Source organism: Bos taurus, chromosome 6, assembly GCF_002263795.3.
Source record: "Bos taurus isolate L1 Dominette 01449 registration number 42190680 breed Hereford chromosome 6, ARS-UCD2.0, whole genome shotgun sequence".
In the NCBI taxonomy this organism is placed as follows: domain Eukaryota; kingdom Metazoa; phylum Chordata; class Mammalia; order Artiodactyla; family Bovidae; genus Bos; species Bos taurus.
Window position 1 is genome coordinate 114,401,263 of NC_037333.1, and position 20,883 is coordinate 114,422,145.

Here is a 20,883-nt window from a genome sequence, read left to right on the forward strand (position 1 = left end):
CCGCCCTTGACAAAGCTCCCATTTTCGTCTGGAGCAGAGGCTGTAACTATAGAAAACAGCTTCAGGAACAGTGCTCCAAAAAGTCCCCTTGCAGCTGGGTGGGGTGAGACAGAACAGAGAGAAAACAAACCCGGAGGTTTTCAGTCTTTGTTTTCTAGAAATGGAACATTCTCCTGAAAGCGATGTATCTGGGGCTGCACAGGGAGGGGGAGAGAGGAGGAGGGGGAGGGAGGGGGCGGCCCGCTGACCCCTCTCCGAGCCCCAGAGGTGCAGGGCAGAGAGGGGAGTGGGTGCGGCCCTGTGGCTGAGGGTGAGCCCCTCAGTCTGCCTCCAGGGACGACTCACTGCCCACCTGCTCCGTGCCAGGCTCTGGGCACCAGAGAGAAGTCTGATCCAGCCCCTGCCCATGGGCACTCGCATCGGGCAGCTCCAGGACACGGTGCCCAGCGGGGTTGTGGGGCCAGGATGGCAGCGGGCCCATGAGGAGAGAGGGAGGGCAGAGGCCCTGGGGGAGGCCAGTCTAGCTGTGGCCCCATGTCGCTGGACGCTGTGCCCTGCAGGGTCCGGCTAAGGCGGCTCCAGTCACCAGTGCCAGCCCGGGGCCTGGCCCCGCGGAGGCGCTGAGAAACGCCTGCACAGGTGACCGAGTGAGCGAAGGAGCGCAGGGACTGGAACACACCATGACGCTCCTCTCAGCCCGGCTGGCGGCTCACACTTCCTCATGGAGCCCATGGGGGCGGCGTGGAGCAGTGACAGGCAGGGGGTAAGCAGGGACCCCAGCACGGAGGCCTTGGTGGAACACCGGGCACACGAATTCTGGGCCCCAGTGGGGCAGAAGCTGGGCAGAGTTTGGAACAGGAGGGGCCTGGGAAGACGCCTGTGCTGCCTGGTGGACTGTGGCACCCACAGACCAGGGGCGGGGGCCATGGGTGGGCTGCTCCCGGACAGCAGAGGAGAGGGGAGTGGCAGTGGGTGGGCTCGTAGGGGCTGAAGCGAGGGCATCGTGGCACCAACATGAGGCGGCAGACGGGACAGGACCCGGCCAAGGGGGCCGCGGAGGCCGGGGCGGGGGAAGGGGAGAGTGCCCTAGAAGCCATCGGCGGCCACAGGCTGGCAGCCTCGGCACCTCTGCGTCCCTGGGAGAGGGCTCAGTCCTGTGTGGCAAGGAGCGGGGGGCCGCAGGGCATGGGGCTGGACAGAGGTGTGCCTCCGTGCAGGGTCAGGGTCCGTCTGCCACGCTTGGCCCTGAGCCAGTGGGAGAAAGGGAGGGGGAGGGAGGGGGGAGGAAAGGAAGACGGAGGAGGGAGGCAAGGAAGCGGGAGGGGGATGAGGGAGGAGGGAGGAGGGGGAGCGAGGGGAGGAGGGGGAGGAGAGAGGAAAGGAAGAGGGAGGCGGGCCCGCTCACCGGCAGACGGCGCACACGAAGCAGTCGGGGTGGTAGGTCTTGCCCAGAGCCGACACCACCTCGCCCTCAATGAAGCGGTCGCAGCTGAAGCAGCGGGTCCCGTACAGCCTCTGGTAGTCCTGCGTGCAGATGTACTCGCCCTGCCGCACGAAGAAGCCGCCCTCGGCCAGGTCACAGCCGCACGCTGGGGACACACAGGCGGAGCCGAGTTAGCAGGCAACCACCAGCTCCCGGGTCCTGATGGGGCACACGCAGGCCTCGGGGGGAACTCGGGGTGGCCCGCTGAACCCCTGGGATGTCAGCTTGGGCCCCTCAGCCTGGAGCTGAGTGGACCTCCTAGTGGAAGCCTCTAGAAAGGGACACTGGCCCAGGAAGAGAAGGAGGCCGTGCTGGGGGGCCAGTCCAGGGTCTCCCTGCCTCCTTGAGCCCCAGGGGTGAAGTGGAGATGCCCACGAGCCCCCAGCCCCTCCAGCTGTGCTGTCCCCAGCACAGAAATACCAGATGGGGGAGGCGGTCAGTACCTGGGCACCTGCTATGTGCTAGGCCCTGTTCTGGATGGGAAGATCCCATAAGGACAAATGATCACCCCCAGACCACAGCAAGGCTTCCTGACTCCCCACACCCGTCTCCCCCAGTGTGGATGAGGCCAGAGCCCCTGCAGGAGGGAGACAGGCCAGGCACGCAGGCACTGACCCTAACACACACCTCCTGCCCTGGGAGGACTGGGTGAGGGGGACTTGCCGAGTGGAGGAGGGGGCGCCTTCCCCCAGGACAGGCCCCAGGGCACGTGGGAACCAGGCTTGGTTCCCGAGGCAGCAGCCTTCACGCCCCTCCCTGCAGAGGACCAGCCTGCCATCTGGTCTGTCTGGGGTCTTCAAGCGTCGCAGCCCCTAAGCCAGGGTCTTGAAAAACTCTGCAGCCCATCTTCGAATCAATGCTTAAGTGTTTTCATCAAAACATCAACCGAGGGAGCCTCCCTAGTGGTCCAGCAGCTGAGACTCACTACTCCCAGGGAAAGGGGCCTGGGTCTGTGCCCTGCCCAGGGAGCTAGACCCCACAGCCCACAGCTAAGAGTTCCCACGCTGCAACAGCCAAATACACAAACAAACGTTTAAAGATTAACTGATTGCAGAGGATATCATTTCTGGGAAATTCTAAGAATGGGCAACTTCAGTCGATTGGAGATGCCAAAGCAAGACCATGGACCTCTGTTTAAAAACCCAGAGCCAGGCTCTCAGTAAAAGCAGGCATTCGTCCCCCTTCTGCCTGGAAAGCCAATTTCTATCCCTCCCCCACAGAACCGTCTGCAAGAGAGGCGCTTCTGAGATGGAAAACGCCAATGGTTCCACAACAAAAACCCCACAGTCCACATGGAACTCAATTTATCAGAAATTTCTTATGGTCATGCTGTGTGCGTGCGTGCTAAGTCATTTCAGTCCTGTCTGACTCTTTGCGACCCCATGGACGATAGCCTGCCAGGCTTTTCTGTCCATAGGATTCTCCAGGCATGAATACTGAAGTGGGTTGCCATGCTCTCTTCCAGGGGATCTTCCTGATCCAGGGATCAAGCCAGCATCTTTTGTATCTCCTGCATTGGCAGGCAGGTTCTTTACCACTAGCGCCACCTGGGAAGCCTTTTCTTATGGTCAGTTCAGCTGAGTCACTCAGTCCTGTCCAACTCTTTGTGACCCCATGGACTGCAGCATGCCAGGCTTCCCTATACATCACCAACTCCCAGAGCTTGCTCAAACTCATGTCCATAGGGTCAGTGATGCCACCCAACCATCTCATCCTCTGTCGTCCCCTTCTCCTCCTGCCCTCAATCTTTCCCAGCATCAGTGTCTTTTCCAGTGAGTCAGTTCTTTGCATCAGGTGGCCAAAGTATTGGAGCTTAAGCTTCAGCATCAGTCCTTCCGATGAATATTCAGGACTGATCTCCTTTAGGATGGACTGGTTGGATCTCCTCGCAGTCCCAGGGACTCTCAAGAGTCTTCTCCAACACCACAGTTCAAAAGCAATAGATCTTTAGCATTCAGCTTTCTTTATGGTCCAACTCTCACATCCATACATGACTACTGGGAAAACCACAGCTTTGACTAGACGGACCTTTGTCAGCTACGTTATGTCTCTGCTTTTTAATAAGCTATGTAGGTTCTTATGGTCACAAGGTTGTAAATATTTAATAGCTTATTCTGGATGGGGTTGTTATTACAGCTACTAGTACAAGGTAGTACTAGTACTAATTTACTAGTACTAGTAAAAAGCTAGTTACTAGTAAAAATTGCTGGTACAAATCTATCAGAGCAACACGTACGACAGGGCTCCCCTGGTGGTCCGGTGGTAAAGAATCCACCTGCCAGTGCAGGGACACGCGTTCCGTCCCTGGGCAGGGAGGACTCCACGCGCAGCGGGCAACTGGGCCCATGCACCACAGCCACTGAGTCCAAGGGCTGCAAGTACTGAAGGCTGCATGCCGTGAAGCCGGTGCTCCACAGCAGGAGAACCCACCGCAATGAGGAGCCCACACACCGCAGCGAGAGAGCAGCCCCGCCCGCCACAACTAGGGAGGAGCCGCTCAGTAACGGAGACCCAGCACAGCCAAGATCAACACAGAAAACCAGAACGCAACACACATGTCGCTACTACATGGAGATCATCCCTACACAGAGAGGGTGAGAGCCTTCTGCAGTGCAGGTCTCGATGACACGATGGTGGCGGTGGAGAGGAACTCCTGGTGTCTGATCGGGGGGCCCCTGAACGGCGCCCTGCAGGTTCGGGAGGCAAGGGCAACCAGACAGCCTCCGCTCACCACAGGTGGCTCCTCAGGCTGGTAGGTTCGGGAAGAGCTCTCCGGGAATCGGAATCTCCGGAGGGTCTCAGGGCCGGGTTCTGCTCGGTCCGGTCAGCAGCGCCTTTCAGCACGTGGACTGGTCAGCGCACTTGGTGCACCCTCCCACAGCGACCTGGGGGCTCCAATGGCCCTGAGGGAGGGACCCACTTAGCGCAGCCCCCAGCCCCACATGGGGCAAGGTGGTGGGCCTCTCCTGGGTCTCCCCGTCGTCCCCTGTCCCCCTCGCCTAGGCCACAGAGCTGCACGTACTATTCCGTGCTAACAGCCGCCCGCAGGCTTGGAAATCCTTCCTTCCGTGTCTCCAAGGAGCAGCTGGCTCTTTGGACAGAAAGCTGAGCAACTGAGAGCCGGGACGCCGGGGCTGCCCGGGTGATGCAGGCTCGCCCCGCGCATCATGCTGTGGGCCCTGGGCAGGTCCCCGGCCTCTCTGGGCCCCGTGTCCTCATCTGGGCGGACGGCAGCACACAGGGGATCCCACGAGCTCGCGTGACGTGAGCCCCGAGTCGTGCGGGGACACCGTCCACGTCTCTTTGGACTGACGTCACTCACCTGGCAGACCCGAGGCCGGCACTTGGTTCTGGATCTGCCCCCCTCCCAGCCGAGAGCGAGACCCCTTTGTTCAATCTCAAACCCCGGTGTAGCCCCAGCAGCTGCACCCCGACTAGGGAAGAACAGGCTCCCTGGGGCCTGTGCAGGAGAATTATTGTCCTCTGCAAACGCCTCCTGCAGCGACTCAGCCCTGAGGGACAGCTGGCTCCCGGACACCCTTGGCTCTGGGGTTTGGCTCATTTTCCAATCTTCTTAAAGCTATGACGGCACTGACTATTCCTCAAAGGAGAAAAACGTGCAGAGGGATCCAGTGCCCCTTTAAACCTGAGTCTCCATCACGGAGGCACTAGGAGACGGAATAAAAGCAGCTTTTCTGCCCTGCGAGCTGGGTCCCGCTGGTGCCATGATGCCCCCCACATTCCCGGGTCATCTCTGCTGCGGAGTGGATTGTAGCTGCCCAGGTGCCTAAGGTTAAGGCCAGACAGTAAAGCCAGACCTCTGCCTGCTAAAAATAGAGAGTCCAAATACATTCATTTCAGTCGCTCAGGGATGTCCCACTCTTTGCGACCCCATGGACTGCAGCACGCCAGGCTTCCCTGTCCATCACCAACTCCCGGCGCTTGCTCAAACTCATGTCCATCGAGTCGGTGATGCCATCCAACCACCTCATCCTCTGTTATCTGCCAGAAGTCCTCATCAAGTCAATATGCTGTCCTTACATTCCATCTGCTTAAGCAAGTAGCCGAGAGTCATGAAGGGCTCTGAGCAGCTGTGGGTGACCCCAAGAGGCCCCCTCTTTGGCGGTCAACCATGGCCATTTCTGAGAAATGGTCGGGAGGGGGCGGGCCGTGGTGGGAAGACAATCCATATTCTGGAATACTGTTTGGCTCAAAGGCTCTTTTACCGACTCAAAGGAGTGTGGGAACGGCTCCTACCCACTAACCCAGCCGCCTGTCTCTGGGACTCTATCTCAAGGAAATGACTATGAACATCCACAGAATTCCACCCGCACAGTGTCAGCTGCAGCGTAACTACAGGATACTGTGATAAGTGAACTCTGGGCTTTAGAGACAGGAAGCCTGGGCATGGGTCCTCGCTCCCGCTGCTGTGTGACCTGGGGAAGTTACTTAACCTCTCTGAGCCTCAGAGTCCTCATCTGTAGCAAAGGGTTAATCATACTGATCTCCCACGGTTGTCACAACAAATCACTGAGATGAGGCAAAGGAAACTGATCAGCCCAGCATCGGCTGGAATCCACGCAACCGTTTAACCGCTGGGCCAGGCAGCTGAAGGGATTTGGGCAGGTATTGAAATGTGCCGACAAACCCATGATGGGGAAAGGGCTCACGGAGTCCCTTAAAGAGACACAGAAGTCTGTAGACAAGAGGACTCTGGATGGAAAAGACTCACAAAGGAAGAGCCTGGGATGCGGACGGCAGTCCCTCGGGGTGGCCAGCTGAGGGGCGCTCCAGTGCTGGCGCCTGGGCGAGGAGAGAGCGGCTGACGCTACAGCACCAGGCGGACCGAGAACTCAGGCGTCCGCAGAGCTGGAGCGAGCTGGCTGGGGGCAGCGGGTCACCGCCCACCCAGGCCCCAGCCTAGCCTCTGCCGCAGACCCTCCCTCTGGAAACAACAGGCCCATGTCAGCTGAGAGCCCTTCCTGCCCTGACTGTCCACCGCTCTCCCCTGGCTTCCGGTTCCCACGAACGCTCTGGAACACAGGCGTTTGGTCCCTGTCACCCCCTGACACCCAGACCAGCTCTGGGCGTGGCCGTCCATGATCCCCAGAGGGGTGTGTCCTTGTGGACAACCCCACCTGCTGTTACCAAGTTACAGGCAGAGCTGGTGCATGACACACACACTCACACATGCACACACACTCATATACACACATGCACACTCACACGTGCACACGCACATTCACACTCACACACACAGTCACACACCCCACACTCACACACACACACACACTCATACACTCACAGACACACTCAGACACATGCACACTCACACACACACACCACACTCACACACACCACACTGACATACACATGCACACACACACACCACACACACACTCACACGCACACATACACACTCATACTCACACACACATGCATTCACACATACACTCACACACACACTCACACACACACGCTCACACACACACACACCCCTTCCCCCTGTCTCCTTCACTCTTTCTGCAAACATGAGCACACTCAGCCCCTGGGCCGCACGGATCAGAAAGCAGCTGCTTTCCTGGCCTCACTTTCTCATCTTCTCAGCGTTTCGGAGTCGGGGCTTGCGCTTCCCAGGCATCGTGAGCAGGACGACAGATGACCCCAGCTGGAAACAGACGCTCCGAAAGCACAGGACTCGGCCACACGTGGAACGTCCGGAGGACCAGATTCATCCTCCTGGGCAAGTTTCAAGTGTTTGTAACAACGGTCACAGCTTTCGTTTTCCCCGAGGACCTGCCGTGTGCCCGGTCTTTGGCCTATTTCCATGTCACCCGCAGTCCCATTGTACACCGTGAAGCTGGCTGGGTTCTAAGACAATCTGGAAGCAGACGCCCCCTCAGACTCTCGTCCAAGCTGCCATGGCCTCGGGCCAGGGCTCCGGGCCCGTCTCCCCTCCCTGCCCTGACACCCACATCAGCACGGCACCCAGAGGCCACGACACTAAGACACACAGGACCCTCCTGGGTTCTTGCTCCTCCGGTGTCAGGGCCCGGGTCCTCGCAAGAACCCCTCCGGCCCTCCCCACTTTCTCCTCACTCTGCTCTGGGCAAGCAAGCCTCCTGGTGTCCCGGAAACCGCCGGGCAGAGCTGCGTGCTTCAGTGTCGCTACCCTGGCTGTTCCCTCTGCTTGCGACACACTTCCCTCACCTCCTTCGAGTCATCATGCAAAGGTCACCTCCTCTGTGAAGACTGCCCTGATTACCCAACTTAAAAGAGTGACTTCCTGGCACTCTCAACTCCATCTTCATCTTGCTCCTTGTCTTCCCCTCCCTAGCGCTTCCCTTTCAGTATATAATAAAAATCTACTTATTTACTCTACCTAGTGCTTCTTCTCTGTCTCCCGGCCCTGGAACGTGATTTCCATGAGGACAAGGATGTCTGTTTTGTTCACGGATGCGTCCCAAGCACCCAGAATGCTGCCCAGCTCAGAGCAGGTGCCCAGTAGGGTTGCTGAATGGAAACCGAGGCTAAGAAATGTGTCTGAAACGAATGTGAGCAGGGCGTGGGATGGGAACCCAGAACTGGCAGCAGAGCCCAAGCCTGACGACGTCGAGAGCGCCTGGAAAACGACGTGACTCCTTTCACAGATTTTCATATTTGGGTGAACCAAGTCACATCAAGCAAGTGTCTGGATGGCGGGACCCCAATATGCTGGGATCTCGGGTCAGAATTCGACACAGCTGTCTTCTGTGCTAACAGACCCTGCTGCAGTTGGGCTGGCAACACACCCACCAAAGGAGGAACGTGGCTGGAGTCAGTCAGTCCCCGCCCTCCCTTTCCTCTTTACTGGTGGGAGTGAGTGTGACCCAGTTCCAGCTGGTGAGTCATATAGGAAGCCTGTGAGGGCCTCCAGGAAAAAGCTCTCCTCCCTGATCAAAGGGTCGCTGCTGTTCAGTCGCTCAGTCATGTCTGATTCTTTGCAACCCCATGGACTGCAGCACACCAGGCCTCCCTGTCCATCACCATCTCCTGGAGTTTGCTCAAACTCATGTCCACTGAGTCAGTGATGCCACCCAACCATCTCATCCTCTGTTCTCCTGCCTTCAGTCTTTCCCAGCGTCAGGGTCTTTTTCAGTGAGTCAGCTCTTAGCATCAGGTGGCCAAAGTATTGGAGCTTCAGCTTCAGCATCAGTCCTTCCAATGAATATTCAGGGTTGATTTCCTTTAGGATGGACTGGTTGGATCTCCTTGCAGTCCAAGGGACTCTCAAGAGTCTTCTCCAGCACCACAGTTTGAAAGTATCAATTCTTCAGTCCTCAGTCTTCTCTGTGGTCCAAGTCTCACATCCATACATTACTACTGGAAAAACCATAACTTTGACTAGATGGACCTTTGCTGGCAAAGTGATTTCTCTGCTTTTTAATAAACAGTCTAGGTTTGTCATCAAAGGGAGATTACCCTGATTAACCACACAGAGCAATCATGCGGGAGGAGGGCCCCTTTGCCCCACATCCCTGCCCAACCACTTCCCCAGGGTTGAGTGTCAACCTGTGAGGATATGATGTTTGGAGTTACAGCAACCATCCTGAGACCATGAGGACAGGCACTGCTGAAATGCAAAAGGCTGGGGGTGGGGCAGCTGGTGTGGAGAAGTGGAAAAAGAACCCAGTCTTTGATGACTTTGTTGAGCTGTTACATTAACAAGCTCTGGGGGGTAAGAAGGCTACTTCCAGACTTCCTGTTAAGATGATAAATACCCATGTAATTTAAGACACTGTAAGTTGGGTTTTTTCTTTTATTCTTCTTTTATTCATCCAAGAGCATCTTCAATGACTCATAGACTGCATTTTCATGAGCGGTGAATAAAAGATCAATTGAAGACGATGCAATCCTCGTGCTTGAATAAACACAACTCTTTTAAAACTCACAGGAAATCTTAGCTGTTCTTGTCATTTTTCAGCAGGTTAAGCAGACATGCTGTTGGGGGAGGCACACTGATCGAAACCGCCCACCCTGGCCAGGCACCATAGTAACCATTTGCATGAGTTGTTTTATGACAGGAGATCCTGGTAAGGAATACGGAACTGATAAGCCACCACCAACCGGAAGAGTTCGGGAAAAGTCTAAAGGAGACACCGCGCGTCCGTCCACTTCCCAGAATCCCTCTCGCTAGCATCCATCTTGGCTGAGCGATGCGTGCGCCACCAGGAAAGACTCTGAATTAGAATGATTGGCCAAAGACCACCCGGAAACTAATCCCATCAGCATAAAACCCGAGACTGCGAGCCATGCAGCAGAGCGGTTCTCCTGGGCTCCCTTCCCCTCCTGCTCTCCACCTGGGTGCCCTTTCACGATAAAATCTCTTGCTTTGTCAGCACACGTGTCTCCTCGGACAATTCATTTCCGAGTGTCAGACAAGAGCCCAGTTTCGGGCCCTGGAAGGGGTCCTCCTTCCTGCAACAAGGCCACCCCCTGAGGGCAGGGGCCCTGCTGTGTCAGCAGGCTGGCAGGGCTCCTGGCACAGAATGAACCTGTGGGTGGGTGGATCCCTGGGGGTCTTGGAACCAGGCCTTCACGCTGACAGACTCCTGCCACTGCCCCCCTAACATGACGACCCGCCTCAGGTGCCTGCTGGGGCTCAAGGATGAGGCCCAGATGCTGGCCCAGCACTGCCCACCCCGGCTGCTGAGGACCGGGTCAGACCCATTCCCACGTCTACTCGGGAGGCTGGAGCTCAGAGAAGGACCCTGGGGGCGGGTCACCAGGGGCAGCCCCCCCGCCCCCCCACTGACCAAACCCCGTGGGCCACAGCAGGTGATGGGTGGGGTGCTGGACATCTAATGCCTTTTATCCAGTTCCTAAGGTCAGTGCCCCAGACAATCCTTTTATACACAGCAAACATTTCCCCTGGGTCTTTTCAAATCGGCTTTTAAAAAGGAGCAATCTAATGGCTTTGGCTTTATGCACGAACACAGCACGTGCTTCTGAAGGAGAACAGAGGAGATTGAACCTGGGCAGCTCTGATGACCTGAAGAAACGGGTCGGGCAGGGCCCTGGCCAGGGTGTCGGGTCACGTCCGCCCTGGGAAAGGTCCCCGGGCACAGGCGCAGCCCTGTGGGCCTAGGGTTGAGTGAAGGGCACAGGGTCACGGCTGAGGGCAGGGCAGCGGTCCTCAAGTTTTCTTTTCAAACGACCGAACTCAACACAAGAGCTCCCACAGAGTCTGTGACTTGATGCGGCTACAGGTGGGGGGCTCCTAGAGGGGGTGGGGGCTCTCCCTGCTGCCCTCCTTTCTCGCCCCCCTTGTCCCCCTGTCCAGGAGGCCCCTCCAAGGAACCTGAGAGGGAAGACCTTCATTCAGCGGTCTTAGCAAGAGACAAGGATGGAGGACCCAGGGCCAGGGCAGTGCCCATGTGCCCCTGGGGAGACGGAGTGGCCAGCAGGGCCCGCCCCTCCATGCGGACCCCCGACAGGGAGATCTGAGCTCCCGAGACACCTGGTTCACAAGCCCTTGGAGGCACCACCCGGGCGTCCAGCCAGGTGCCATCACAAGGTCTGGCGGGAGCCTGGGCCCAGAGGGGTGGGGGCAGGACGAGGCCCAACACTCACTCCAGCCAGGAGGCCTGGCCTGTCGCAGGGTGTGCGTCGGGGCAGGGTGGCACCCTGTCCACGCAGCTCCAGCCAGCCGGCCGGGCTCCTGTCTGCCCCATGTCCACTCTCCACCCGCCTGTCAATCCATCCCCCAGTCACCACCCCCACTCACCCTCATACTCCAACCACCCTCCCCGCTTCCTTCCCCACCCCACCCCACCCCACCCCGTCCACCCCGTCCACCTCCTCCACACACAGCCAGTTCCCAGGTGCACCAGCTGAACGCAGAGGTGGCTTGGACACTGCGCCTGCTACCTGGGCCAGGTAAGCTCAAGGCACTACCTTCATCCCAGGTGATGGGAGAGGCCGAGGCCTGTCTGCCTGGAGAGCCCACTCTGGTCCCTGCCGGGCAGACGGGCTGGAGGCAGGGGCCCGCTGGGGACCGTGGCACTGACCCTAGGGGGTGGGTGGGGTGAGGGGCAGGGAACACAGCTGGCCACTGGGGTTTTCTCTCCTTCCGAGGCTCCCGAGAGGTCTGCTCCTTCTGTCTCTCCCATTCATCTGTATCTGTCCTCCCCTCCCTCTCTCCCCCCGCTTTCTCCTGCTCTCATTTGAAGATCTTCGGGTCTAGGGTCTCCAGCAGCTGACCGGATTTGCCCCCTTGGGCAAGAAGGGTCCCCCCATTGCCTCAGTTTTCCCTCCTGGGAAAGGACGGGTGTGGACCAGGAGATCCGTGATTCTGAAGCTCCGGGGCAGCCGGGTGAGGCGGCAGGACTGAGCACAGGGTCCGTCTTGGCTCACCGATGACCGTGGCCTCCCTGACCCCCTGGCCCTCGCCTCCTGCCCCCTCTTCACAGGGACACAGACCCCGCTGGGGGCCTGCACCCCGTCCCTCTATGCTGGGGTGGGGCAGAGCTGAGCCTCATGGGAAGGGCCCCCCAATTCCGACTCATGCCAGTGGCTCCCCCAGGGGACACCTGTGAGTCACAGCCACCCTTGAATCCTCATTTTCAGTGGAGATAACGCCACAGCCACCCCGCCCCCCAAGACTGGGGGGCTTTAGAAGGAAACACACAAGAGAGCTGGGCTCACAGGAAGTGCTCAGCAGAGGTGAGGGCCAGGGGAGATGGAGCCACTTCGGGCGCCACGCAGGACCAGCGGGCTCCCTGGGGGCCCTGCTGCACCCCCGGGGGCCCTTCCCAGCCCTCGGCTTCGACCACTAAGGGCCAACTGTCCCCACTGAGCTGGTAGGTTGTCTCCTGACCAGACCAGACCGCAGCCTCCAAGCTAGATCTCAAGCCTTCCTACTCAGCGTTTTCAAAGGCCAGGTCTGGCACACAGCGGGACCTCATGGGACCATGACAGGCTGCAGGGACTCAGGCAGTTAACGGGCCCCGTGGAGGTGATAGAAGCCACGGTGCTCCGTCATCTTACACGTGGCGTGTTTGCTTCCCTACCTCGACCAGGAAGCCCAGGCCCTCACTGCCTGGGGCCCATCAAGGCCCATCTGTGAAGCTCCCTGCATCTCTGGACGGTGTTCAAACCCACGGGGTGGCAGGCTGTGACAACACCGCGTGCTGCCCAGAGGTAAGGTGGGGTTGCAGGGTCACTAAAAGAAATCTTTAAAACTACATGGACTTCCCGGGGGCGCTAGTGATAAAGACTGAGAAGGCAATGGCACCCACTCCAGTACTCCTGCCTGGAAAATCCCATGGACGGCGGAGCCTGGAAGGCTGCAGTCCATGGGGTCGCTGAGGGTCGGACACGACTGAGCGACTTCACTTTCACTTTTCACTTTCATGCATTGGAGAAGGAAATGGCAACCCACTCCAGTGTTCTTGCCTGGAGAATCCCAGGGACAGGGGAGCCTGGTGGGCTGCCGACTATGGGGTCGCACAGAGTCGGACACGACTGAAGCGACTGAGCAGTAGCAGCGATAAAGAGCCCGCCTGCCAGTTCAGGAGACATAACAGATGGAAGTCCGATTCCTGGATTGGGAAGATCCCCTAGAGAAGGCCATGGCAACCCACTCCATTATTCTTGCCTGGAGAATCCCACGGACATAGGAGCCTGGTGGGTTACTGTCCATAGGGTTGCAAAGAGTGGGACATGACCGAGCAGCTTAGCACGCATGTATAAATTCTTTGAGTCTGGACGCTGTGTCAGATTGGTTTGATTTGTCCATCCCTTCCCCCAAATGCTACTTTTCATTTCTTTTCAGGAAAGTGAAAGTGGCTCAGTCGTGTCTGACTCTTTGTGACCCCATGGACTATACAGTTCATGGAATTCTCCAGGCCAGAATGCTGGAGTGGGCAGCCGTTCCCTTCTCCAGGGATCTTCTCAACCCAGGAATCGAACGAACCCAGGTATCCCGCACTGCAGGCAGATTCTTTACCAGCTGAGCCAGAAGGGAAGGTCAAAAATACTGGAGTGGGTAAGCCTATCCCTTCTCCAGCGGATCTTCCCGACCCAGGCATCCAACCGGGGTCTCCTGCATTGCAGGCAGATTCTTTATCAACTGAGGTATCAGGGAAGCCCTGTTTTCAGGAAACTAAATGTAAATTCACGAAATCCCTTTGGGCACGACAGAATATGCACTAACTTCAGTGCAGGGAGGAAGGGCAGGCTGGAAGGATGCTCCAGAAAGCCTCAAACAGGGGGATTTCATGTGATTTATTTTACTCTTATCTTTCTGATATTTGAATATCAAATTATCTATTTGACTTTAGTGCATATACATGTCACTTTGTATAGCCAGATAAAAAGTCATTTTCACCTGGAGCAAGTGGTAACGTTCTCAGTCTCACTCCGGTGAGGATGGGGCGTGCCTGAGGTTCGTGGTCCAGCTCCGGCCCCGTGCACCCCAAGGTGCCGAGCTCACGCCTCCAGCAATGGCCACTTACTGCGTGGCTCTGGGCCCAGGTGGCCACTTTGGCCAGTGGATCCGAATCCTCTGACACGGCTACAGCCATCGAAGATGCTACCCAGGACCAGAGCTCGTCCTCTGACCCACTGCCCCCTCAGACAGGAACTCCTGTCAGCCCCAGAAGGCATGCAGGCAGGCCATGCTGAAAAGATCACGTCGGTATAGGAAGGTTGGGGATCAGTTTCTCCAATAGCCCAGATCTAACGAGTTTCTGGGGACGTGGGCTCACTGCACGGCAGCGCTGTGCCCGGCCCCGCGGTGGGGACGGCCGGGATGCTCACCTTTGCAGATGAAGCACTGGATGTGGAAGTACTTGTTCTGCACCCGCAGCACCTCGCCCCTGCACACGTTCCCACAGGTGTTACACAGGATCGCCGTGCTGGGCGGCTTCTCCGGGGGGCTGGGAGCAGCCTGCGGCTCCGACACTGCAGGGGAAAAGGAGCAGCGTTAGAAAGCGGGATGCGCCGGGCGCAGGTGAGCAACCGGCACCTCTTCAAGCTCTACGGGCCCCGCATAACCCCCTAGCATGACCCAGAGGGCATCGGGGGACCAGCGGAGGGCAGCAGATGGGAGACCCTGACGGTGGTCCTGTCCCCCACCTCCCTGGCCCTCCGGGGCCTCAGAAGCAAGGCACCCCCACCCCTGGCTCTGCTGAGCTCGCGAGTCCTTCTGCAGACGGGAACCCAGGTCCTGTGCCATACAACGACTGCATCCTCCTGTGAGCTCACTTCGAATCCACTCTGTGGCCTGGGGCCGGTGGCCTGAGTACCATCACTGTCCCCCCTTACAGCCAGCCACGACTGAGGGTGGTCATGGAGACCCTCAGAGGGATGGGTCAGGGTGGATGGCCAAAGGGCCCACCTGTGGGGCTCCGGGGGTTCCGGGAAGGGCCGCCGCTCACCCACACCCTCCAGAGGCGCCTACGGGGGCCAGTGTGAGGTCACTGGGGCCCACGGAGCGGCCGTGCCCGGGGAGCTCCAGCCCAGCAGTGGCCACAGCCAGGTGGTCAGGGGATGACCAGGGGCTGGGGACCAGCTCCTCTTAGGCCTGATGGGGCTGGAGGCCTGGGGGACCTGGGAGGCTACTGAAAGAGCATGGGGGTGGGGATCCCACATGCCTGGCTAGGGGCAGGCTCGCCCTTCTCAGGCTGGTCCTGGGTGGGAGGTGGACCCGGGCTGCTGGGGCCAGTGTGGGCCGTGCTCTCTGCCCGGCGGGCTTCCATACCAGCCTACAGCACTGCCTCCCCCACCCCCACCCCGAGCTTCATGTGACTCCCTGAGAGGAGCTGATCCCCTTTCCTCCACAGGGAAGCTCGTCCACTCCTCTGCCTGCCTCTGGGTCTCTGCCAGGCGCAGGGATGGAAGCAGACCTCCTGCTCAGCCAGCTCCGAGCGCACAGCCTAGCATGGACCCACATATTCCAGTCCCACCTTCCGTCTCAGCCTGGGGTCACCTGACCCGAGGCTGAGGCAAGGATTGGGTCCTGGCGGTGTACCCAAGGGACCCCAGGTGGCAGGAAGCAGTGGGGAAGAAGGAGAGTGTGCTGTCAAGCTATTCTCCCCCTCGGAGACCCTCCAGGGCATCCCTTAGGAGGAGGGCAGGGGGCTGGGGCACCGACCCCACCATCCCCCAGGTCAGGGCTGCACAAAGCAGGGCTCTTGGCCCCCTTTTCTGGGCTGAATGAGTTCTGAGGTTTTAGCAGAGGTCCAGAGGTCAGGAGCCAGGGAGCTGCAGGCATACAGACAGACACACACAGAGACACACAAATACACACTCACACACACGGACAGACACACACACACACAGAGACACACAAATATGCACTCACACACACATACAGACACATACACACACACACTCACACACACATGGACAGACACACACACAGACACACACACATACACATTCACACACACACGGACAGACAGACACACACATACAGAGACACACAAATATACACTCACACACACGGACAGACAGACACGCACACAGACACACACACAGACACACAGACACACAAGTATACATTCACACACACACGGACAGACACACACACACAGACACACAAATACACACTCACACGCACATGGACAGACACACACATACAGACACACAAGTATACATTAACACACACATGGACAGACAGACACACACGTACAGAGACACACAAATATACACTCACACACACGGACAGAGACACACAAATATGCACTCAACACACACATACAGACACACACACACTCACACACACATGGACAGACACACACACACATACAGAGACACACAAATATACACTCACACACACGGACAGACAGACACGCACACAGACACACACACAGACACACAGACACACAAGTATACATTCACACACACAGGGACAGACAGACACACACGTACAGAGACACAGAGACACACAAATACACATTCACACACACAGACAAACAAACACATACACACAGACACAAACACACAAGCACACATTCACACACACAGACAGAAAGACAGACATACACACACAGACACACTAATATGCATTCACACATACATGGACAGACATACACACAGAGACACAACACACAGCACACACTCACACACACGGACAGACAAGACATAGACACACATACAGACACACAGAGACACACAAATACACACTCATGCACGTGGACAGACAGACATGTACACATTCACACACAGACACACAGAGAGACACACAAGTATACATCCACACGCCAAGGACAGACACACACATACACACACAAATATATAGTATACATATGTATAACACACACACACACACACACAGAAGCAGATGCACGATGCGTGCACAGACACTGCTTCAGCACCATCCCTGATGGAGTGCTAGGCACAGAAGATGTCCTCACTCCTGTAAAGCTGGAGGAGGCGGGTGTCACACAGAGGACGTTTCCCCTCCAGCCTCCAGCCTGCCTCACAGCCTCCAGATCCCCTCTCCCCACCATCCCCTCTGTGGGTCCGCAGATCCGCAGTGCAGGACTCCCTTCTCTGGTCCCGCCTGTGGAGAGGGCCGGGCCATGCAGGGACACCAGGCCTTCCAGGAGGAGGCTCTGAAGACCCCAGGGGAGCAGCTGTCTGGGCCCAAAAGCCATCAGCCTTCCCTGATGGCTCAGTGGTAAAGAATCTACCTGCCCATGCAGGGGACACAGGTTCGATCCCTGATCCCGGAAGATCCCACGTGCCGCGGAGCAACTAAGCCTGTGCGCCACGACTCCTGAGTCTGTGCTCGAGGGCCTGGAGATGCAGCTGCTGAGCCTGGGCAACCCACAGCCCATGCTGTGCAGCGAGAGAAGCCACCGCAGTGAGAGACCCACGCGCTGCCACTAGAGAAGAGCCCCTGCTCGCCGCAACTGGAGAGAGAAATCGAGTGCTGCAAGGAAGAGCCAGCACCCCAGAAATAAATAAGTGAGCAAATTATAGACATATATATTAAAAAAATATATATATGTATACCAGGACTTCCTTGGTGGCTCAGATGGTAAAGCATATGCCTGCAATGCGGGAGACCCGGGTTCGATCCTGGGTTGGGAAGATCTCCTGGAGAAGGAAATGGCAACCCACTCCAGTATTCTTGCCTGGAGAATCCCATGGACAGAGGAGCCTGGCAGGCTACAGTCCATGAGGTCGCAAAGCTGGACACAACTGAGCAACTTCACTTTCACCTTTCACTTTCATATTTTAAAAAGTCACCCTGTCTGGAGAAGGAGGCACAGGAAAGGAGACAATTGGCACAAACAAATACCCTGGCATCACCCCCAGTACCCCAGACCCAGCGTTAAGCACCGCCTTGAGGTTTCAGACAGGTCAGGACCAAACGGCACACTGGACGGTGTGGAGCCTAGCGAGGGCTGCGGAGCCCCGCCGGCGGCCCTGGGTGCCGTGGGGACACCTCCACTCTGGTGAAAGTGCCAGCAGCAGGCTTGCCCCTCGCAGTCTTTTCCTATACGATCCTCACAGAAACCCCCTCACCCAGTACTTAATCAAACTGCTGGGGGGTGGGGTCCTGGGCTGGAATTAAAGATTCCCCACTGGGCCTGAGGACTGAAACCTCAGGCAGAGCTGACTCACGGCTGTACACCGCCCTGGGGCTGCCTGGGACTCACGTGGGGCTGAGAGGCTCCTGAGTTACCCCGTCTGCATCGGAGACTAAACCAAGATTTGGGGGAGGGTTGGTGGGGGAACGAATGTTGTCTTCTCACTCACTAAACATATAAAGGACGGCGTGCCCTGCGGCTCCATGAGTGAACACGCAAGGTCTCACACCAGCACCTGTGTGGGATGGACCAGTGTCAGGGGCGGGCGGCGGGGGGCGGACCTGGGTACAGCCCAGCCTCACCTCCAGCAGGCAGTGACCTGGAACTCCCGGCCACCCAGGTGTTTGTCCATCCGCCCTCTGCTCACAGCGCCTGCCCCAGCGGTGGCTAGGACCTCAGGCAGAAAGGCTTGCATAGCAAGCAGCCCAGAGTCCCGCAAACCATAAGAGATCAATACACAACAGCTCAGTTCAGTTCAGTCGCTCAGTCGTGTCTGACTCTTTGTGACCTATGGACTGCAGCACGCCAGGCCTCCCTGTCCATCACCAACTCCCAGAGTTTACTCAAACTCATGTCCATCGAGTTGGTGATGCCATCCAACCATCTTACCCTCTGTCCTCCCCTTCTCCTCCCGCCTTCACAACAGCCGCTGTCATTCGCAAGAACTCACAGCCTGGCATGGCCAGTTTCCTGGTTAATGGACATATACTTGGTCTGGGGTGAAAGCTGCTTTAAGAGGGTCGTTTTGTGGGAGCGTCAGCTCTGCTGCCTGGAGCATCCTCCCGGAGCTCTGGGTGGCTGGGTGAGAGCAGGGTGCTGCCCCCTGGTGGTGGGAAGTAGACACTGCCCAGAGGGGGCCTGTTGTGGGTACCCCCTGCTCAGCTGTCCCCTCCAACCTGCGGCTGCCTGCTAGTCCCTGGGGTCCCAGCCTGAGGCTTCTGCGGATCTGAGGTTTGGGACTTCTTACCCCTCAAGGTGGACTCAGTCCTCGGACCTCGTGCAGCTGCACCAGTCAGGTGTTTTGCAAAGGGGACCAGTGCTCACAGAAGCCTGCAGAGCGAGGGCCACGGCCACTTCTCCTGCCGCCCAGTGAGTGGACTGAGGCCGGGGCAGGCGGCCCGGCTGGCACGTGGACACAACAAGAGGGAATCAGGACCCCCTGCGTGGCAGGAAAGGGCAGGAATGGGCCCTTAGACGGGGATGGGGCGGTTCAGGCCAGACCTCGTCTCGTAAAGAACTCTTGGGATGAGCTGTGAAGCCATGAAAAGGCCTGGAGGGGCCTCAGGTACTTGTTACTGAGTCACAGAAGCCGGTCTGGAAAGGCTACACGCTGCACGACTGACCCCACGACATCATCAAGAAAGGCAAAACCACACAGACAGTAAACGAGCAGCGGGCGTCAGGGCCCGGGGACATGGAGAGATGAACAGGAGGGGCTCAGGGCATTTCACGAGAAACAGTTCTGTGTGATCTCACGGTGGTAAACAGACATTACTACGCTCTGCTGGGCTCTGTCGCTCACTCGTGTCTGACTCTTTGTGACCCCATGAACTGTAGCCTGCCAGGATCCTCCATCCAGGGGGATTCTCCAGGCCAGAATACTGGAGTGGGGTGCCTTTCCCTTCTCCAGGGGATCTTCCCAACCCAGGGATTGAACCCAGGTCTCCTGTACTGCAGGCAGCCTTCTTTACTGTCTGAGCCACTAGGGAAGCCCAAGAATACAGGAATGGGTAGCCTATCCCTTCTCCAGGGGATCTTCCTGACCCAGGAATCGAACCAGGGTCTCCTGCATTGCAGGCGGATTCTTTACCAGCTGAGCTACCAGGGAAGACCATATATTATTATACGTTCATCCAAACCCAGAGAACACACAACACCAAGAGCAACGGCTGACGTAACTGCGGACTTTATATAATAATAACGTATCAGAACTAGTCCATCCATCATGACAAACGCGGAACACACAAAGGTCGCAGAGAATGTACAGGAAAGACGTCAGCAGGAGAAAACAGGGGTCTGGGTGACGGTGGACCTGGGAACTCCCTGCTTACTGTTCAACTTCCCTGTAAACTGAAAACTGCTCTAAGAAACAAAGCCTATTACAAAAAGTTGAGAGAGAGAAAGAGAGTGGGCACCACCACACTCCAGACCTAACCCCAAACCCAGCAGGTTCATTTCGCTACAATTTCCAGATTGGCTCTAGCATTTGATTTAACAAGTCCCTAACTGCGATAATAACATGAAACATAAAGTCAAGTGGTAAGGATCAATCCCACGGGGCTGTGACCACTTAATCCCGCCCCGTGAAAATGAAATCCCAGCACAGGGAAGCCTTGCTGGGAATAAGAGAACAATTACCAGTAACATCAACACGGAACCCGCGTTCAAAGTGGAGGCTCGTGGCTTCCTGGGTCTGACCTGGCAGTTGCTGTGACCCTTCTCTTGTGATCCCTCTGGGTACAATTCTGATCCACCAACCAGATCCAGGGCCTGGAGGAGCCAAGCCAGGACAGCAGCTGGCAAGGCTGGGCTTGGGCCCACCATGCAGGGGGCAGCTGTGTGACCTTGAGGGCTGGGTGAGTTCTGAGAAGGCTCAGCGCTCGCATCTGTGATGTGGAGCCTGGTCTCAGGAGGCACTGTTCAGAATCAGGTGAAGTGGAGAGAGCTTGGAGGTGATGACTGACAGGCGTTGCCAACCAATAGCTGCTGGCTTAGTTCTCCAGGGTCTCAGGGGGAAACCAGTCACTCGGAGTGGGAAGGGCAGAGGCTTCAGGAAGCAGGAAGGGGACCTGGAGCTGCTGGGGGCCACACCTT

General features: G+C 57.5%; 1 protein-coding gene across 24 annotated transcripts in view; it reads right to left on the reverse strand.

Annotated features, from left to right (window-relative positions):
• The window catches only part of ABLIM2 (actin binding LIM protein family member 2), a 168,880-nt gene that overhangs the window by 104,608 nt on the left and 43,389 nt on the right, over positions 1-20,883 (reverse strand). For all 24 annotated transcript variants that reach the window (XR_009494981.1, XR_009494994.1, XR_009494993.1 and 21 more), the window contains exons 2-3: positions 14,285-14,428; positions 1,406-1,589 (exon numbers count right to left, since the gene is read on the reverse strand). Coding sequence is in view for 3 of the 24 variants with exons in the window: in XM_024993707.2 (XP_024849475.1) it covers positions 1,406-1,589; positions 14,285-14,428 (328 nt within the window). In the remaining 21 variants the exon portion in view is untranslated. The remainder of the gene's footprint in view (positions 1-1,405; positions 1,590-14,284; positions 14,429-20,883) is intronic.